Source organism: Artemia franciscana, chromosome 18 (genome assembly GCF_032884065.1).
Source record: "Artemia franciscana chromosome 18, ASM3288406v1, whole genome shotgun sequence".
In the NCBI taxonomy this organism is placed as follows: domain Eukaryota; kingdom Metazoa; phylum Arthropoda; class Branchiopoda; order Anostraca; family Artemiidae; genus Artemia; species Artemia franciscana.
This window is the reverse complement of record NC_088880.1, coordinates 12149773-12171580: the sequence shown is the minus strand read 5'-3', so window position 1 is coordinate 12171580 and position 21808 is coordinate 12149773. Positions and strand designations below refer to the sequence as shown.

Below are 21808 nucleotides of genomic sequence, written 5' to 3'. Positions count from 1 at the left end.
GTGAAAGCTTAGCCAATGGTAAAATTCTTTTTATTGATGGGAACAAACAACAAAGAAATGTGTGTTGGTGATTAAGAACTACTTGTTAACAAAACAGTCATCAACAGAAATTATCTGAACTCACCTACGTAAGGAATTATTAAATGAAGGAAAGTTAAGAAATTACCTTGTGTATGGTGCTCGTTTAACCCAACTGATCCTTTAATACATTGAATGAGACATTTCTGAACAATTACCATACCATCTAATTACCAATTACCATTACCATACCAACAATTACCATCCGGACTAAGCACCAAGTGACTTAACGCTATATAATTTTGTGAGGAGGCTATTACAAAGCTTGTTCACATATATGGGAAATACTTCGATCGTCAAGATAGTTTTCTAGGGAAGTAAACTTGATTCTACGCTGCTATTGGCTTTTTAAAGTCTATTGCTATTGGCTTTTGCTATTGGCTATTGACTATTGGCTATTGCTATTGGTACTTCCTATTGGTGCTATAGCTGCTATTGGTACTATAGCTGCTTCCAATTTACATATTTAATTGGGAACTTTCAAATCAGGCTACTTTTGTCAACATAGTATATTAGCAACACAGATCACAATTAATATATTTGTTTGAAAAAATGACATTCCTAAGAATTTCTCTTTTTTTGAAGATTATCAAACCTTTGGGCCATTTTCTCTTCTTAAGTATAAATAGTAAAGTAATTGGTTGAAAAATTTTCCAGGAAAGAGTTTCGAGAATTTTGTACGGAAAATAAGTTACAAGGATATATTTCTTGCAACTTTTAAATAAATAGCAGTTATGTTGACAAAAGGGGACTGATAGAAGATTATCTCCAGATAGGTTCGTTGACGATTTTTCTGACTGATGTCTGAATTTTTTTTTTCTTTTTTTTTATTTTTTTTTTTATTTAAGTGAATGTAAATTCTTGTTTGGATTGTAAGGCTAGAAAATTCTGGATTTTTTTTCCTTTTATTTTTTATCTTCTTTTATTTTTTTTAGGTTTCCTTGAGAGTGAACTCTGTAGTATCTCCTCTTTGACAAAGGAAGAGGACAACTCTCTGCAGCTTGGGATTAAGGAAACAAAGCTACCCATCAGTCAAATAGGAGTTAGTTGGTTTTCCCATGTTCTATTTACCCCCCCCCCCCTCTCTCTCTCTTTCTCCTCTCTCTCTCTCTCTCTTTTTTTTCTCTCCCTCTCTCTTGGCATCCTCCTATTTCTCTCATTCTCTCTGTTAATAAGTTACTTACTTATTTTAGCTATTACACTCTTCAATTTAGTTCATTATAGAAATAGTTATAGTTATGTGCTTTCAAGCTAGCTATCTTGTTTTGTCTTAAAATGAAACTAAAATGAGCATTGAATGACATTGACAAGGCTAATGCTTTATAATCATTCTCAGTTAATGATAGAGCGAAATGTCCATCTTAAGATAGATTAATAGCTACATGTTTATAAGTTTATTTTCTAGTTAGTTTTCTGTCTTTTTTTTTAAGAAAATTAAACTAAGAATTTGTTCAATATCGAATAAGTCAATTCTTTGACCTTCTAAAGTCATTACCAGTAAGTTAATTCTTTGACCAGTCAATAAGTCAATTAACTGTTTTTAAGATTTTGAAAAATTAAAAAAAAAATTGAAAATTTTAATTTCCATTAATTGGGTTACATCACTTAATAGGCTAAGATAGCGATGATTGGGGAGCAAAAAAAGTAGCGTGAGAAAAGATAATTAATCATACCGGGTATGTAAAATATATATAAACAGAATCAGTTCGTATTTATGCTATTAGTTATTTTGGGATAAAGGGGGGGGGGGGTCTGTCCTGGAGAGAATATCTACCAAAACTCTTCTGAAAAGTGGCATGTTTTTTTAGTTTTTAAGGTAAATTGTTGATTATAAATAGTTCATGATTGGTTAGAATGCTGAATGCCGGCTAGTTCAAACAACATGAATACGAATATATCTAATTTGTGCTTTTGGCAAAAGTAATTTTTTTTCTTGCAATCAATAGAAGCTAAATACAACTAATATTTTCATTGATGGTTCTAGAAATATCTTTATTATCTAGCTGATAAACACTAGATGTCGCTTAATCTTTATTATTATTGAATTTTTGCATTCTTTCTAGTCTGTTTTTTATACTCTTTGAGATTATTCCTAAGGTGACAAAGAGCAATGGCAGCAATGACTTAAACTAAAAAAAAGAAACAACTCTCCATGCTAGGAATGTATTGGGGGGGGGGGGTCTTAGTGTCATCTGTGCTACTCCCCAAAAATCAAAATTCTCCCTAATTTTTGGGTAATTTTTATTCAAATAGTCAAATAAAGTTTTATTTTATTTTATAATTGGGATATTCTGTATCCTAGTGCATTCGTTCTCTGTAATAGTCTTTCAGTTTTTACCACTTCTATTTTTACCATGTCACAGGTGATATTCAAAAACTTAAATATCCAAAAACTAAAACTGGAGGGACTGGAAAATCCCTGTTCACGCGTGAAGAAATTAAAATGAGGGAAAGGGTCACACTGGGATATTGTTATGAGTATAAACCCAGAACTTGAAGCTGAGTATTAATAGCCGTTTTGAAAATAATTTTCCTGCATCATTACTATTTTATTTTCAGTTCTGGAATACGGTGACCTCGGGTTTCATTTTGGATTCCGGAACCATTGGCAGCATAAGTGAATATTCAATTTCATCTGATGTTAATGACATCTACGTTCTCGGAAAAGATCAGCTGCAAATTGGGACGAGAATTGGACGGGTATATTTCCATTTTCTCTGTGTTCTCCTCTATATTTTCAACTCTTTCTTCTTTTACCTTTTCATTTGTCTATGCTTCACAGTGGTGCTACATCACAGAAATTAGGGAAGGGGACAATTTTTCAATAAAATATTATAAAATTTACTATTCAGTAAAATTTCCGAAAAAATATGTTTCAATATCCAGCCGGGTGGGAGGAAGAAAAAACTGGGAGGGGGGATGTTTCCCTTGCAATTGACCTTTCCGGCTCAGTATTAATACATTAATGTAGATGACTTGCTTCCATTGCCATCAAGGGGCTTAACCTGTCACCTATAGAAATAAACTACTGATAGTATTTATATTTGAAGCAGGAAGTATGAAATAGAAAAATAATTAAATTTTAACCTCGACGTTAAATAATACAAACCAATGTGAATAACGATTTTTATTTGATTATGTTCCTTATTGACATGGATCAACAACATTTTTCACATATTTGCAATTAGACTTTTTTTATATTTGCCAAAAAATCACGCAGTAATTAATACTTAGTTGATAAGTTTACACTAAATTAAATAAATTAATTAATAATTGACTAATATTTAAGATCAATCAATATTTGTTACAGCATTCCTGAAAAGAAAAGAACTTTGTACAGAAAGGGTTCTGACTCCCCCTTTCAAAAGGAAGTGGTTTTTTTTTTGTATGTCTTCTCTATCTTTCGTCGAGCTTTAGTCCAATAAATTTGTAAATTTTTCTTCAAGAATTCAAAACTCGAAAAGCATAGGGAAAAAATAGAAAAGTAATGACAATCAAAAGATAGGATTATTTAAAAATTCATTGGAAAATAAGTTTATCAGGGTGTGCGTCGATTGATTGGGGAAATTTAATATATATATATATATATATATATATATATATATATATATATATATATATATATATATATATATATATATATATATATATATATATATATATATATATATATATATATATATATATATATATATATATATATATATATATGTGTGTATCTTAAAAATGCTAGAGTGTAAAAAAAATTGTCTGCAACCCCCTCCCCCGGTACATTGAGCTCATTTATCAGTTGATAAGCATATTTTAATCAAACTCGATCGTGTAAAGCATTAAAAACTGTTTTAACTTTGTTGCGTCGTGCGGACTGTGAAACGAAAAAAAAAGATTTCTAATGAAGTTTTAAAACTTTGTATTAATTGTCCAGAAAAAACAACAAAATTTTCTTCATGCCAGCTGAACAAGAAATAAATCAAAACTGCTCTTGCTTTGAAAATAAGCTCTGTATAGGGCATGGAATGTCGCACCTTGTTTAGAGCATACCTTGTATGTCCCACCTTGTTATCTTTTCGAGAACCCGACGTTGAAATTCGACAACTGGAGTTCATTATCCCCTACGGTATCCTTTTCGTCCTTCTCACCTAGGGCGTGCTTGTCATCTACCAGAAACGATTTCCGATATCAGCTAAACTCGATGGGAAATTAAAAGCTAGTGTCGTATTATACCTTTGGGTATCGTGAACTGATGTGACCTAAGTTGAAGAGAAAAGGGGTGGTACTAAAAGTTCTTTTCATCAGGGCATTTACCAGAGGGGCTGTTATATCTCGACCAAATTTGATCACGGTTTCAACGTTAGACGTGCGACGTGCTCTAGCCCATAGCAAACGAAAATTAAAAGTGTTTTAAGAAAAACTATCAAGTGAGGAATAGTTGCCATTTGATGCCCATTGAATGGTAACCATGGGAATGGTTACTATTGTTTTGATTAATCTTAATGGTAAAAGTTTTATGCAAAGACAAACTTGTGGTAATTTTGAAAAATAGTCGAAAACTCCACAAAAATGTTGTCGGATCGAAATGAGAACTGCATCGTTGGAATTACCAGAGCCAAAAACCCCACAAAGGGGAATTACAGGTCCCCATTTTGGGCAACAAAGAAATTCACGTTTTTGCATGGAAACCAGTAATCTCTTCTTTTCTTTTCGCCGCCGCTAGTCGGGCAATGAAACATCACAAAGAACTGTTTAAGGGCTCATTTGAAAGAAAATTCAACAGTTCAACAAATGGATTTCAACAAAAATTGGTGAGAGGTTCCTCTATTGGAGGCTTCTGTTTGTGTATTTGGTGATCTAGACTCAATTCTGGACTTGGATAAATCATACGTTACGAAAATAAGATTTTGTGGCTCTATTTGGCTTTTGGGTGTTTGGATTCGATCAAACCTTTTTGAAGGTGGGGGGGGTGGGGGTCAACGTTTTTGTAATCCTTTATTTACCATAACACATTATGGAATTTCAACAAAAATTGGTGAAAGGTCCCCTATTGCAGTCTCCCGTTTATGTATTTGGTGATCTAGACCCGATTCTAGACTCGGATCAATCATATTTTACGGAAAATAAAACTTTCTGCCTCTATTTGGCTCTTGGGTGTTTGGATTCGATCAAATCTGTTTGAAGGATGGTAAGGGTCGGGGTCAACTTTTTTTTACTCCTGTATGTGCCATAACACGTTATGAGATTTCAACAAAACTGGCGAGAGGTCCCCCTATTGGATGCTCCTATTTGTGTATTTGGTAATCTAGACTTGATTCAACCTCTGTAGGGGGGGAGATGAGTCTCGAAATTCTTGCCTTTAACGAACCTCCAACCTTTTTTGCTTAGGGATCCGGGGAGGAGGTGGGAAAGAGGACTTTAAATTATTATCATGGTTACGTTTTCTAAAAAATTTCGTTGTATCTCAGCTAAACTAAGTGGAAGGTAAGGGCTATTATCCTTATTGGGTCTTTTTGGAGCCTCGACCCTCTCTAGCTTCTAATGGGGGGGGCTGGATTGGAAATTTTCTGTTATCAGGATCTGACCTCCGAAGGCGAGAAGGGAGGGGGGAGATAGGCTCTTTTTATTTGGACCCAAGAGGTTCCTGGATCTTCGCAAAGCTTGAAATTAAATGAGAAGTTGTGTCATTTCAGTGTACTGTACAATCTAACCGCTGAGGGGGAAAAAGGAAGCTCTCCAAATCATTATTTTCAGAAAATGTACCACAAGGAGTAGTGAGATCTAAGCCAAAATGAATGATGAGTAAGGATTGATATACCAACTTTATGTTTGTTCTTTTGATCCGATTTGCAATATCCTTGGGAATCTGGGGTAGGGAGGGGGAATAAATTAGTTTTTCATGGTATCTATCTAAAAACGCTGTTATATGCCAACCAAACTTGGTGGAAAATAAGAGCAAGAGTCGTAATCGTTTCTTTGTGGGTGACTGGATGTGATTCAACCTCATTTTGAATTCAACTCATCTTGAATTCAATTCTGGATTCGATTTACTCATCATAAATTTCCTATAGAATAATTCCTTTTGGGCAATCAACTTTTTTAATTATTTCTTTTTTAATTAGTTTGTTTTAAAATACTTTTAATGTTTTGTCTTATCACCTGAAACCATATATAGCTTGAAATCATGCATATTTTGCTATTTTCCTATTATCATACCATATCAGTGAATGTAGTAATTTTTAAAATGACGCAGCCTACGCGGAACGATTTTCTCCTTTAGACTTAATAGCTTCGTTATTTTTGACTAGCTGAAGTTTTAAGAGATATATTCATAAAGAGCGGAATGGAATAGCATTTTATTTGTGATACCCTGAAGGGGTCTATATTCATCTTTATAACTTTAGTTTTCAAATTGTAATGCTCCAGCTCTCCAACTCCAGCTTGAATTAAAAAAAAAAAAAAAAATCGAAGCTTCATTTGAATAAAACTGACATTACTAATATCTGGAAATGGCTTTTGATAGAAGCAACTTCCATTTGGCAACCTGAGATGTAGGAAGTACATACATGGCTTTCTCTCCTGACATTCACGGCTAAATCTCCTGACATTTTAACATTTGTCATTTTCCAAGAACGTCGTTCGACAATATTCGGATATGCCCCTGGTTTCTAAGTAAAACTTTGGTTAAGCTTTAACGTTAAACATATAAAAGAAAAGAAGGATACCAAGCGATGCTGTTATTTCTCAATTGCTTATTTTAGGGTTGTGCCATATTTTGCTCTGACTTAGTATTCTTTTGCTTTACGTTACTAGTGGCAAGTATTGAAATTACCAAACTGATTTGTCAAAGGAACTTTATCGTGCATTCAATGCCTTTTTCAGGGGATGGGTAATGGGTTAGGGGGGTTTGAGTCCCCCTCCCTCCCGAAGTGTTTGTCCGACTCGTAAAAACGTAATAAAAATGCATTGAAGCAAACTTTTATTTGTTTTTATGTACCCCACTTCCCCCGAAAAAATACCCCTTCCCCTGAACTAAAATTGGGGATACGGCCTTGCGTATAATGCTTGTAAAATTGACGATTCTCCATTTTGACGCTGCCACGGGAATCAATTTTTTTGGTCCCCATTTTCATCACTATTATTGCTGTCTTCTTATCTTCTATGATTTGTTCAAAAAATCAAAGATAAATTGTCTGCGTGAACGTTCAAAAGTAAATTTTACTCAATGAAAAGAAGATAAATTTTCTCGATACTATTTGCGGCTAAACCCAAAATAATATTTTAAAATGTTGTAATTGCTGATGATTGCGATGAATCAGTGGGACTAATCCAAATAAACTGGCCAGTTGCTCCAGTGTGGTCTAGAATTACTGTACTCTTTGTTGTTTTGGATTTTAGGGTCATTTTGGAGAAGTATGTCTTGGTGCTCTTCGACGAAGGAATGGCGAGGCACTAACTGTGGCGGTGAAGCGGCTAATTCCTATGCAAAACATGACCGATTCAAACGCCTTTGACGATATGATGCGAGAGTTTGAAATAATGAAGGTGAGCCCAAGTGTAGTGTGCTTTGGCTGTAGCAAAAAGCCCTGCTTTTTCTGCAATCTCCACTATTGCTTTTTAATGGAAAAATTAAATAAAAAAAACTAGTTTTTTAAACTGAAAGTAAGGAGCGATATTAAAACTTAAAACGGACAGAAATTACTCCGTATATGAAATGGGTTGTCCCCTCCGCAATCCCTTGCTCTTTACGCTAAAGTTTGATTCTTTGCCACAATTCTACTTTTTAAAACAATTAAAAACTTTAGCGTAATATATCTAACTTATATATCTAGAATCAGCATGAAAATTCGATTCTTTTGATGTATCTTTTAGCATCATAATTCCGTTTTTTAGAGTTTCGTTTACTATTGAGCCGGGTCGCTCCTTACTACTGTTCGTTACCACGAACTGTTTGAAAAGAAAATAATTCGGTATTTCGGGGCTTCTGACATTATTACTCCTTTGCGAAAGTTAGGCTCAAAATTGGAAAAGGATTATATTTTTTCTCTGGGCCCCTTCCACCTCTTAGTTTACACCTGTTTTCGCTTTATAGTTGTGTTATCTCTTAGCAGTTCTTTCGTTAGTTGAGTTATGGTTGTGGTATATATGTGTTATCGCTCGTATAGTTATGTTATTTTCAAATTATACTCCATAATAGAGAGGCTCCGAACACCCAGCATTGTATATTAAGCTCTGAATTTGACGTTTTTTTCTAACGTGACCAGATTCGTCCTGCGCCCTGCGCCCTTTTCATTGAATTTTTCTTCCCCCATGACATATTTCTCCAAGGAAAGATCCTCCCACATAGCCCCCTCCCCTCAACCCTACCCCCAAAACCAAAAAAATCCCCCTGAAAACGTCTGTACGCTTCCCAATAACCATTATTATATGTAAACACTGGTCGAAGTTTGTAACTTGCAGCCCCTCCCCCAGGGACTGTGGGGGAGTAAGTCATCCCCAAAGACATAGTTATTATGGTTTTCGACTATGATGAACAAAATGGCCATCTCAAAATTTTTATCCGTTGACTTTGGGAAAAAATGAGCGTGGGAGGGGGCCTAGATGCCCTCCAATTTTTTTGTTCACTTAAAAAGGGCACTAGAACTTTTCATTTCCGTTAGAATGAGCCCTCTTGCGATATTCTAGGACCACTTGGTCGATACGATGACCCCTTGGGAAAAGAAAAAAAAAACAAATAAACACGCACCCGTGATTTGTCTTCTGGCAAAAAATACAAAATTCCACATTTTTATAGATAGGAGCTTGAAACTTCTACAGTAGGGTTCTCTGATACGCTGAATCTGATGATGTCATTTTCGTTAAGATCCTACGACTTTTAGGGGGTGTTTCCCCCTATTTTCCTAAATAAGGCAAATTTTCTCAGGCTCGTAACTTTTGATGGGTAAGACTAAACTTGATGAAACTTATATATTTAAAATCAGCATTAAAATGCGATTCTTTTGATGTAGCTATTGATGTCAAAATTCAATTTTTTAGAGTTTTGGTTACTATTGAGCCGGATCGCTCCTTACTACACTTCGTTACCACGAACTGTTTGATAAATTGTGATATTTCACTAGACTGCTCAACGATTTTTATTCTTCTCTTCTATAACTTGAAGTCAGTTAAACAATAGATAATAAAGAGCAGTACTACCTTTTGTATTGATCTTTATAAGCAGAAATTAGTAACAATATTAGCGAACAAATTTAATGATATAAGCAGAAATTAGCTTGTATAAGAGTTACCATGAATGAAGAAATCCAACCTAAAACGGATATTTATAGAGATAAGAGAGAGGCAGTCTTCCTCTTCCTTCCTCGGTCTAGAATGTCTTTTGTGCTTTACTGAAAACGAGATACACGTTGAGCGATATTGCTTTTTTTTACATACGGTGGAATTAACTAAATGTCAGAAAGTTTTAGCGACAAATGAAGAAGTGTTTATTAAAATATTCAAATTTATACTGAAACTCTTTGCTGCGCATCCAGTTAAAGCTGTAATTTATTACAAAATGTATTTAATAAAAATGGCTTACATAATTTTTGCCTAAACTGCAACTAAATTATGCTATTTTTTACATTTCAACAAATTACAAGAGGAGCGGATTACAAATGATTAAATGCACTGACAAAAATTGAACAAAAGAGTTCGTAAAACGATTGGTACGGCATCTCAATGGTTCGATTTTATTCCTGCTTCGGGTAGGCCGACGCTTTGTGCAAGGAGGTGGCAGCAGTAAACTATGCTTTTGACTTGCAAGTAGCAAGTGTCCAAACTTGAGGAAAAATTCTCCTGTGTGCTTATGGGGAGAGGGTATTTTTAGCGATTTGAGAGTGGATTCATAAAACACATAATTTGCACCGTGTATGATTTTTGCAGCACGTTTCGGCACAGTTTCAATTTCACAACTGAGATATTCTGTATTGTGCACTTGAGGGTCCTAGAACAGAAATATGTACTCTAGTTAATGGCCCAATATAATATAGATACACGAGTTTGGTTTGTATAGTAAAAAAAAAAAAAAAACTAAAGTAACCAAAAACTTACGATGAATTTTTGGGCAGACTAAGGTAGCTAAGTGGTTGAAGATGCCTGCTTATTTTGTGGGAGGTACTGGGTTCGACTGCCGCCGACAGGAACAGTAAGCAACTTTTATTTGGTATCCGAATTTTGTCTTTTTCTATCTATAGACAAAGTCGAGGCAGTTTGTTAATTTAGATTCCCAAGAAATTTAAAGATATCTCAAAACGGGGGTGCCGATTGCCAGCTTCGATGCTCATGAATATCACCGAAAAAATATATTAATAAAAATAATGTATTCATGAAGGCATCGCTCGCCAAAACTGTTACGCTCGGAAGCAGAAGTTATAATTATATATGTAAGACGATAAGAACAGATCTCCGCTGATTCATTAATTCCATCCCCTCCCCCACATAAAATTCTAGAAGTTAAACATTTACTTTTTCTACAAAGAATTGGTGACTCCTCTACAGGGAGGTACCATCATATTCTTTGCTTATTTATTGGATTTTTAGGTGACCAAATTTAGCTATCTGCTACTCCAATTTTATATCCAAAAGATTGGTGACCCGGGTACCCCGGTACCCGGGGTGACCCAGTTTTTATTGAGAATCCGATCGACAAATTTCTATTATTTGCCTTTTTTTAAATAACGAATGTATAAACAAGCAAGGTGCAAGTGTCATTTGCGTGATACAATCATAATTTCTGGTTTGTCAACTTTAGTTATGAAATAAATCGATAATTTTTGTTACATAATTTAATCACTGGTCATAAATGATATTGATTATTCTTAGTTATGTTGACAAAGTTAAATATTAATTAACACTAACATTCCTGAAGCAGTTCCTGATTACTAAGAGGCCTAACATGTTAATATATACAAGACTTGGGGATGAGAGGACTTGGATCCAAGAACTCCGTCTGAGGCCCTGAAGTTATAGAAGTAATCAATTCATGCATTTTTTTTTTTTTTTAATTCAAAAAGGTATCAAATATCTATCGTGCCTGCAAGGTGTATCTGTGAAGATTTTGCTTATAAATGGTTTATTTGTCTTATTAAATGTTGCCACCTCCAGGGTGGCACGCTCTGTGTTAGATTAGAGGCATAATTCTCCGAATTTCGCCCACACTGATCAAAGTGTCTATGAATTTTGTTTGGATGCCAAATGGAGCCTGAGGGCTCCATTTGAAAAGTTTTTCTTAACAAACTTTTTGACTGAAAAGTTTCTTTTGACAAAAGTAAAGAGCGCAAAGATGTCTTTAGCGGAGTAAAAAAAAAAAAAACATTATAATGGATAATCAACTAAGAGTTAAAAGAAACAACTAAATAAAAATGACACGAATAAAAAAAAAATACATTATAATGGATAATCAACGAAGAGTTAAAAGAAACAACTTAATAAAAATGACACGAATAATGACACGAATAAAAAAAAATTACTTTATGATGGATAATCAACTAAGAGTTAAAAGAAACAACTTAATGAAAATGACACGAATAATGACACGAATAAAAAAAAATTACATTATAATGGATAATCAACGAAGAGTTAAAAGAAACAACTTAATAAAAATGACATGAATAATGAGCTTATAAATTAAAGAAATGAAACTAATATTCGACTCAAACTCAAAACGAACAGAAATTACTAAATAAATGAACGAGGCAGTTGTCTGTCTTGTAAGCCAATTATATTTTTTTAAATAGTAATTATAAGAGTTAAAACAGTGTAGGAGATGAAGCAGTTAAAAGAAACGGATATTAGACATAATAAAAAAATAAAACCTATAATGAAGATAGAATGTATCCAAAATAAAATTGATATTCTAATCAAATTCAAAACTAACATAAATTACTAGATATAACATGAAGTGGGAAGTTTTCCCCCTTACACTTAAATCTACGCGATTGTTATTCGTACTTAACTGAAAGCAATATATATTTTAAGCGATTTCAAAGCGAGAGATAAATAAAAAACGGACTTTTTGTCAAATAAAAACTGAAAGTCGTATCAAGAGTAAAGTGGTTACCTGGCTCCAGCTCATTCTCCCCCCCCCTCCTTTTTATCACCCGAAGGTTAAATTCTACTTGCAAAAAGTTACAAAAATGCAAATAAGCTAATATTGATGCATTTTGTTAATGTTTTTTTTGTAAGCCCCCTCGAACAAAACACCCAAAACAATGCAACGGGACTGACGGGTGCTATTGTGTTTAAGCCCCCCCCCTCCCCCATCCCTTCACTCAAAGATTTACTTTTACTTATAAAATAAAATGGATACAAAAATGCATATAAATAAATTTTGACACTCTTTAACACCTATATTTTCTTTAACACCCCCCCTCAAATAACATAACCTCTCCCCGAAAAATAATCCTAGATATAGCCATACAAAAACTAAACTGTTCACAATACATATCGTTGTCAAAGTTGTTATCGTGCTCTGAATAATAGATATCAAAACCATGTAAGTTATCGGCTTTCTCACTTTAGGGACCCCCTAGGTTATAGAAGTAAAACACCTTAGAGCCATATACTCTTTTGTGAGGAATCGAGAAAAACTCCTCGACCATCAAAATCATAATAGGTTTCTACTAATACGGAGTCACACGATTCCCACAGACATGCACTCGAACACCACAGTAGAAAACTACTCTTCAAAACCTATACCCGAAAGGGAGCACACAAAGGAGCCTATTCGAGGAGCCACCGACATGAGTAAACTAGGTCAGCATTCCCGTTACCAGAAAGGACAAAGAAATTATGGAAAAAGTCAAATAGTTCTTTGTTTTAAATGGATTATCTTTTGTAAATTGAAATTAGACGCTTAACTACCAATTTTTCACAGTATTAAAGTTGTATTCATCTTTCAGTAATATAGCACATCAAAAAATGTAAATTTCTTAATATAGTAGCTTAATAGCTATAATAGCTGCTATAATATATAATTTATCAGTTATTAATCTTATTTAAGAACAAATTTATCTTGCCTTGTGTTTTTAAACAAAAGTACCAGTTTTGCGTTCACTTTCCCGTTGAAAACCCAAAAGCCATTCTAATCCTTGTATCTTACGACATTAAACGACATAATACGTTTAAAATATTTCTAATTCTTTAACTTTAATGAATAAAAATTATTAAAAATCTAAGGAGTATATATCAGTATATGTATTGTATACTAAACTGACAATCCACATCCATTTGTTTCTGTAAAGTGCAAATTATATTCTGGTCTTGAGAAGGTATGGGGGTTTTCAAAGACATAATTTCTAGACCTTTCAACTACGCTAAACAAAATGGCTATCTCAAAATTTTGATTAGATGTGCTTTGGGAATTGTTGGGTGTCGGGGGGTGCGCCCTCCAATCACTTTTGTCTAATAAAAAAGGCACTAGCCCTTTCAATTTTCAGTCGAATGAGCCTTTTTTGAAGTTTTTACGACAACTAATGGCCATCTCAAAATTTCTATCAGATGCATTTTGGGAAAATACGAAGTGTGAGCGTAATTCACCCTTTGATGACTCTCAATCTGAAAAACGACACTACATATTCTGATCTCCAATTCAATGAGCACCCCTCCGAAGTTTATACGATCACTCTGTCTATATAAAACCTTACGATTAAAGTTCATACGATTACCCTTTCTGTATATACCTTATGTGCCTCCAAGGCATATCTTATAGCCCTTGCCCTGAGGGCTGTGGAGTGTGTCATCTCAAAGACATAATTGCTGGACCTTTTAATTACGTTGAACAAAACAGCTATCTTAAAATTTTGATTGTATGTGTTTGAGGAAATGGTGAGCGTGGGAGGGGGGTAGTTACCCTCCAATCACTTTCGACTGTTAAAAAGGCACTAGCCCTTTCAATTTCTAATCGAATGAACCCTGTTCGAAGTTTCTACGACAACAAATGGCCATCTCAAAATTTCTATCAGATGCATTTTGGGAAAACGCGAGGTAAGGGGTTATCCATCCTTCCATCACTCTGAATCTCAAAAATGGCGCTAAAATTCCTGATTAGCAATTCAATGAGCCCTCTCCGAGGTTTGTACGATCGCCCTTTCGATATAAACCTTATATGCCCCCAGGGCATAACTTATAACCCTTACTCTGAGGACTGTGGGGAGGTTGTCATCCTTAAATACTTAATTTCTCGACCTTTCAACTACGTAGAACAAAATGGCTATCTCAAACTTTTTATTTGATGCATTTGAGAAACGGTGGGCGTGGAAGGCGAGCTAGTTTCCCTCCAATCACTTTCGACTAATAAAAAGGATAGTATCCCTTTCAATTCTCAATTGAATGAGCTCTTTTCGAAGTTTCTACTACAACAAATGGCCACCTCAAAATTTCTATCAGACACATTTCAGGAAAATACGAGGTTTCTTTTTTTTGGGGGGGGGGTATCCACCCTCTGATCGCTCTGAATCTTAAAAAGGGCACGTCATGCGTTAACCCAAAATCAATACAATCTTTCATCTCTTAGTTTTATGACTATCCACCTTAGTCTTGAACTTCTGATTACCAATTCAACGAGCCCGCTCCGAAATTTATGTTATAACCCTTTGAAGTTTCTGCGACAACAAATAGCCCTCTCAAAATTTCTATCAGATGCATTTCGGGAAAATGTGTGGTCTGGAGGGTATCCACCCTCTCATGACTATGAATCTCGAAAAGAGCACTAAAGCTTCCTATTAGCAATCCAATGAGCCCCCTCCAAAGTTTATACGATCACCCTTTCTAAACAAATGGTGAAAAAATTCGAACAAAATGGCTATTCCGAAATTTTGATTGGATGTGTTTGGGGAAATGATGGGCGCGGGAGGGATTTTAAGCACTAGCCCTTCCAATTTCCAATCGTATGAGCCCTATCAGAAGTTTGTCCGACAACTTCTTGGATACAAAATGCCCTGGTCTAACACCAAAAAAAAAATAAATAAATAATACATTGTGCCCCCATCGGTCTTTACTTAGGCTGCGCTATTGTATTGCCTATGATTATAAACCCTTATACCCTTTATTCTGGTTTCAACAGATACCTTATTCTAATGTCCTACTTTCTACTCTACCAAGTCTGTTTTTCTAAATCTGCTGGTGGGACAATTTGGTACCCTTGTTCCAAGGGTGTTGGTGCCACTTAGCATAGGTTGAGGGGGTTAGTGGAAGTCTCCGGTCCGTTTTATCCCTCAAAATGACTCTAGATCTCAGCTCTTTCTCTCTTTCTCCCTCTCTCTCTCGCTCTTGCTTCTCTCTTTGTCTCTCCCTCCATCCCTCCCTCTCTTTCTCTACCTCTTTTTCTCTCTCCTTCCCTTTCTCTCTCTCTCTCTCTCTTCACATACATATATTCTGTTTTAGAGTTTGTTTTTTTGAACATGGGTTGCACGCCATGACTATTTATCTTAACTCCCTTATTCTTTTTCTAGACTTTAAAGCATCCAAAGATCGTGGAAATAATTGGAATAATCGAATCACCAGAATTTTTACTAGTAATGGAATATGTTCCTTTTGATTCCTTGCTGAAATATTTGAGGCTAGAAGGAGAGAAAATTACCAGCGATCAGCTTTTGAGATATGCAGCAGATATTGCTGAGGTAAAGTATCAATTCACAGTATTGTAATTAACTAGGCTGCGAACAACGCTGTTTCTGAGGGTGTCCAGTGTTTTACACTCAGTCTCTAAATACTTGGAAGACACATGCTCCGTCAAGTGAAGTTTACTTCAAATTAACACAATGAACAACAACTATGTAAATCTTGTGTTTTTATTGTAAAATCTTTGTATATGGGTTTTAAAGTTGTTTTTTAAGGGGGGGGAGGGAGTTCTTTCATGAAATGTATCGACTCTAAATGACTACAATACCTTGGATTAAGGTTTTTTCGAAGACCACAATGCCTTTCTTTAGCGAACAAATAAACATTCAAATGGGGATAAGTCAATTATTGATCAGTGAAAACAGATACAAAATCCTGGATATTTTGGCTATATACATAGCGATCGTTATCGGCAGATTTACTAAAGCATTAAAATTAAAACCAATATATATATATATATATATATATATATATATATATATATATATATATATATATATATATATATATATATATATATATATCTGTGGATCGTGGATCAGGTGACGTCACCTGAAAAAACTGGATCAGGTGACGTCAAAACTGAAAAAACTAAAAAAAGGCAAAAACTACAAAAAAAAACTAAAAACTAATAAAAAAAATAAAAAAAGCTAAAAAACTAAAAAAACTAAAAAAAGGCAAAAACTACAAAAAAAAACTAAAAACTAATAAAAAAGCTAAAAAAAACTAAAAAAAAGGCAAAAACTACAAAAAAAAACTAAAAACTAATAAAAAAAATAAAAAAGCTAAAAAACTAAAAAAACTAAAAAAACTAAAAAAAGGTAAAAAACTAAAAAAACTAAAAACTAAAAAAAACTAAAAAAAAAGGAAAAAACTGAAAAATAAGCTAAAATAAAGGTAAAAACCAATAAAAAACTAAAAAAAAAACTGAAAAAACTAAAAAAAGGCAAAAACTACAAAAAAACTAAAAACTAATAAAAAAAGTAAAAAAGCTAAAAAACTAAAAAAACTAAAAAAACTAAAAAAACTAAAAAAAGGTAAAAAACTAAAAAAAATAAAAAATAAAAAAAAACTAAAAAAAAGGAAAAAACTGAAAAATAAGCTAACATAAAGGTAAAAACCAATAAAAAACTAAAAAGAAAAAAAGGAAAAAACTAAAAAAAATTTTCATCTAAAAAACTAAAAAAAACTAAAAAAGGTAAAAACTAAAAGAACTAAAAAAGAAAAAAATAAATGACGACACTCAAAGAGAAAGCGACCAGGACAAAAGGAATGTTCGATTAGCAATCAACAAAGCACCGGGACACAGGGAGTATAAATGACGACCAGGACATAAGTAAAAAAAAAAATTAACAAAACTAAAAAGAAGGTAAAAACTACAAAAAAACTAAAAAGAAAAAAAAACTAAAAACTAATAAAAAACTAAAAAATCTAAAAATCTAAATAAACTAAAAAAGAAAAAAAAAGGAAAAAAATAAAGGAGAAAAACAAAACTAAAAAACGAATGTATATACAGACCGGTACACCGGGATACAAATGACGACCGGGACACAGGGAATATAAATGACGACCGGGACACAGGGACACAACTACAACGGGGACACCGGGGGAAACAGGGGGATATAAATGACGACCGGGACAAAAAAACTAAAAAGAAAAAAAAAACTAAAAACTAATAAAAAAACTAAAAAATCTAAAAATCTAAATAAGCTAAAAAAGAAAAAAAAAGGAAAAAAATAAAGGAGAAAAACAAAACTAAAAAACGAATGTATATACAGACCGGGACACCGGGATACAAATGACGACCGGGACACAGGGAATATAAATGACGACCGGGACACAGGGACACAACTACAACGGGGACACCGGGGGAAACAGGGGGATGTAAATGACGACCGGGACACCGGGACAGGGAATGGTCGATTAGCAATCACCATCAACAAAGCTCAAGGGCAATCATTAGAATCATGAGGTATAGATCTGAATACAGATTGTTTTCCCATGGACCATTATATGTTGCATGTTCAAGAGTCGGTAAACCTGACCATCTATTTATATGCAAAGACAATGGGACAGCAAAGAATGTTGTATATTCGCAAGTTTTACGTAGTTAAAACCATATATATATATATATATATATATATATATATATATATATATATATATATATATATATATATATATATATACTAGCTGTTGGGGTGGCGCTTCGCGCCACCCCAACACCTAGTTGGTGGGGGCGCTTCGCGCCCCCCCCCAAGCCCCCCCGCGCGCGTAAGTCGTTACGCGCCATAATAGTTACGCGCCATTGTAGTTGTGTCCCTATGTTATATAAACTTGCGAATATACAACATTCTTTGCTGTCCCATTGTCTTTGCATATAAATAGATTGTCAGGTTATCCCCCTGTTTCCCCCGGTGTCCCCGTTGTAGTTGTGTCCCTGTGTCCCGGTCGTCATTTATATTCCCTGTGTCCCGGGTCCCGGTCATCATTTGTATCCCGGTGTCCCGGTCTGTATATACATTCGTTTTTTAGTTTTGTTTTTCTCCTTTATTTTTTTCCTTTTTTTTCTTTTTTAGCTTATTTAGATTTTTAGATTTTTTAGTTTTTTTTATTAGTTTTTAGTTTTTATTTCTTTTTAGTTTTTTTGTCCCGGTCGTCATTTATATCCCCCTGTTTCCCCCGGTGTCCCCGTTGTAGTTGTGTCCCTGTGTCCCGGTCGTTATTTATTTTTTAGTTTTTTACCTTTTTTTAGTTTTTTTAGTTTTTTAGCTTTTTTATTTTTTTTATTAGTTTTTAGTTTTTTTGTAGTTTTTGCCTTTTTTTTAGTTTTTTTAGTTTTTTAGCTTTTTTATTAGTTTTTAGTTTTTTTTGTAGTTTTTGCCTTTTTTTAGTTTTTTTAGTTTTTTAGCTTTTTTATTTTTTTTATTAGTTTTTAGTTTTTTTTGTAGTTTTTGCCTTTTTTTAGTTTTTTCAGTTTTGACGTCACCTGATCCAGTTTTTTCAGGTGACGTCACCTGATCCACGATCCACAGATCCACAGACAACTTATTTTTATATATATAGATAGTTTTTTTTTTTTACTTATGTCCTGGTCGTCATTTATACTCCCTGTGTCCCGGTGCTTTGTTGATTGCTAATCGAACATTCCTTTTGTCCTGGTCGCTTTCTCTTTGAGTGTCGTCATTTATTAGTTTTTTCCTTTTTTTTTTTTAGTTTTTTATTGGTTTTTACCTTTATTTTAGCTTATTTTTCAGTTTTTTCCTTTTTTTTAGTTTTTTTTTATTTTTTATTTTTTTTATTTTTTTACCTTTTTTTAGTTTTTTTAGTTTTTTTAGTTTTTTAGCTTTTTTACTTTTTTTATTAGTTTTTAGTTTTTTTTTGTAGTTTTTGCCTTTTTTTAGTTTTTTCAGTTTTTTTTTTAGTTTTTTATTGGTTTTTACCTTTATAGTTTTTTTAGTTTTTTAGCTTTTTTATTTTTTTTATTAGTTTTTAGTTTTTTTTTGTAGTTTTTGCCTTTTTTTAGTTTTTTCAGTTTTGACGTCACCTAATCCAGTTTTTTCAGGTGACGTCACCTGACACATCCATCCACACATCCACAGACAGACAACTTATTTTTATATATATAGATATATATATATATATATATATATATATATATATATATATATATATATATATATATATATATATATATATATATATATATATATATATATATATATATATATATATATATATATATATATATATATATACTAGCTGTTGGGGTGGCGCTTCGCGCCACCCCAACACCTAGTTGGTGGGGGCGCTTCGCGCCCCCCCCAAGCCCCCCCGCGCGCGTAAGTCGTTACGCGCCATAATAGTTACGCGCCATTGTAGTTGTGTCCCTATGTCCCACCTGTGAATATAGATATATATATATATATATATGGTTTTAACTACGTAAAACTTGCGAATATACAACATTCTTTGCTGTCCCATTGTCTTTGCATATAAATAGATTGTCAGGTTATCCCCCTGTTTCCCCCGGTGTCCCCGTTGTAGTTGTGTCCCTGTGTCCCGGTCGTCATTTATATTCCCTGTGTCCCGGGTCCCGGTCATCATTTGTATCCCGGTGTCCCGGTCTGTATATACATTCGTTTTTTAGTTTTGTTTTTCTCCTTTATTTTTTTCCTTTTTTTTTCTTTTTTAGCTTATTTAGATTTTTAGATTTTTTAGTTTTTTTTATTAGTTTTTAGTTTTTATTTCTTTTTAGTTTTTTTGTCCCGGTCGTCATTTATATCCCCCTGTTTCCCCCGGTGTCCCCGTTGTAGTTGTGTCCCTGTGTCCCGGTCGTTATTTATATTCCCTGTGTCCCGGTCGTCATTTGTATCCCGGTGTACCGGTCTGTATATACATTCGTTTTTTAGTTTTGTTTTTCTCCTTTATTTTTTTCCTTTTTTTTTCTTTTTTAGTTTATTTAGATTTTTAGATTTTTTAGTTTTTTTATTAGTTTTTAGTTTTTTTTTTTTTTAGTTTTTTTGTAGTTTTTACCTTCTTTTTAGTTTTGTTAATTTTTTTTTTTACTTGTGTCCTGGTCGTCATTTATACTCCCTGTGTCCCGGTGCTTTGTTGATTGCTAATCGAACATTCCTTTTGTCCTGGTCGCTTTCTCTTTGAGTGTCGTCATTTATTTTTTTCTTTTTTAGTTCTTTTAGTTTTTACCTTTTTTAGTTTTTTTTTAGTTTTTAGTTTTTTTAGTTTTTTACCTTTTTTTAGTTTTTTTAGTTTTTTAGCTTTTTTATTTTTTTTATTAGTTTTTAGTTTTTTTGTAGTTTTTGCCTTTTTTTTTAGTTTTTTGTCCTGGTCGCTTTCTCTTTGAGTGTCGTCATTTATTAGTTTTTTCCTTTTTTTTTTTAGTTTTTTATTGGTTTTTACCTTTATTTTAGCTTATTTTTCAGTTTTTTCCTTTTTTTTAGTTTTTTTTTATTTTTTATTTTTTTTAGTTTTTTACCTTTTTTTAGTTTTTTTAGTTTTTTTAGTTTTTTAGCTTTTTTACTTTTTTTATTAGTTTTTAGTTTTTTTTTGTAGTTTTTGCCTTTTTTTAGTTTTTTCAGTTTTTTTTTTAGTTTTTTATTGGTTTTTACCTTTATAGTTTTTTTAGTTTTTTAGCTTTTTTATTTTTTTTATTAGTTTTTAGTTTTTTTTGTAGTTTTTGCCTTTTTTTAGTTTTTTCAGTTTTGACGTCACCTAATCCAGTTTTTTCAGGTGACGTCACCTGACACATCCATCCACACATCCATCCACACATCCACAGACAGACAACTTATTTTTATATATATAGATATATCTATCTATCTATATTCACAGGTGGGACATAGGGACACAACTACAATGGCGCGTAACTATTATGGCGCGTAACGACTTACGCGCGCGGGGGGGCTTGGGGGGGGCGCGAAGCGCCCCCACCAACTAGGTGTTGGGGTGGCGCGAAGCGCCACCCCAACAGCTAGTATATATATATATATATATATATATATATATATATATATATATATATATATATATATATTGAAAATTTTCTTCTTAATATTGCCTAAATCTCAGTTGAATATCTAATGAAGTTGGAAAAATCTTCTTCGTTTTCTAATTGCAAAATAAATATTGTTGAATTTATAGTTATACACTTGATTGGTCACATCTCCTCATATATACGACGTAATTCAACAACATATAGGCCTGAGTAATTATTTGAAATATTATATTTTTCCTTTCTTTTCTTTTTTTTTCTTTTCTTTTTTGTGTATTTAATGAGTTAGTATTATTGATGATTAAAGTAACATGAATGTAGTCGCTATTACAGGCCAGAACAGCCTTTTTGCTACTAATTGATACGTATGTGATATAACGGTGTTAAATAAAAATCTACCTATCCACCTACCTTAAATTAAGTATATTTTCGAAGACCACACTATTTTCAACGACTACAATTTTGAGTTCGTTTGATAAAAACCTTATTTTATGACATCATTTGAATTCACCCTTCATTTTACTAGACTTTTTTTATTTTATGTTTTTAACCGTAATTTATTGTTTTTGA

At 33.3% G+C, this 21808-nt stretch overlaps 1 protein-coding gene across 4 annotated transcripts in view; it reads left to right on the top strand.

Moving 5' to 3' along the window:
- The window catches only part of LOC136038624 (tyrosine-protein kinase hopscotch-like), a 108654-nt gene that overhangs the window by 74905 nt on the left and 11941 nt on the right, over positions 1-21808 (top strand). For all 4 annotated transcript variants that reach the window (XM_065721858.1, XM_065721857.1, XM_065721860.1 and 1 more), the window contains 4 exons: positions 1014-1120; positions 2638-2778; positions 7468-7614; positions 15558-15725. In XM_065721858.1, the coding sequence (XP_065577930.1) occupies positions 1014-1120; positions 2638-2778; positions 7468-7614; positions 15558-15725 (563 nt within the window). The remainder of the gene's footprint in view (positions 1-1013; positions 1121-2637; positions 2779-7467; positions 7615-15557; positions 15726-21808) is intronic.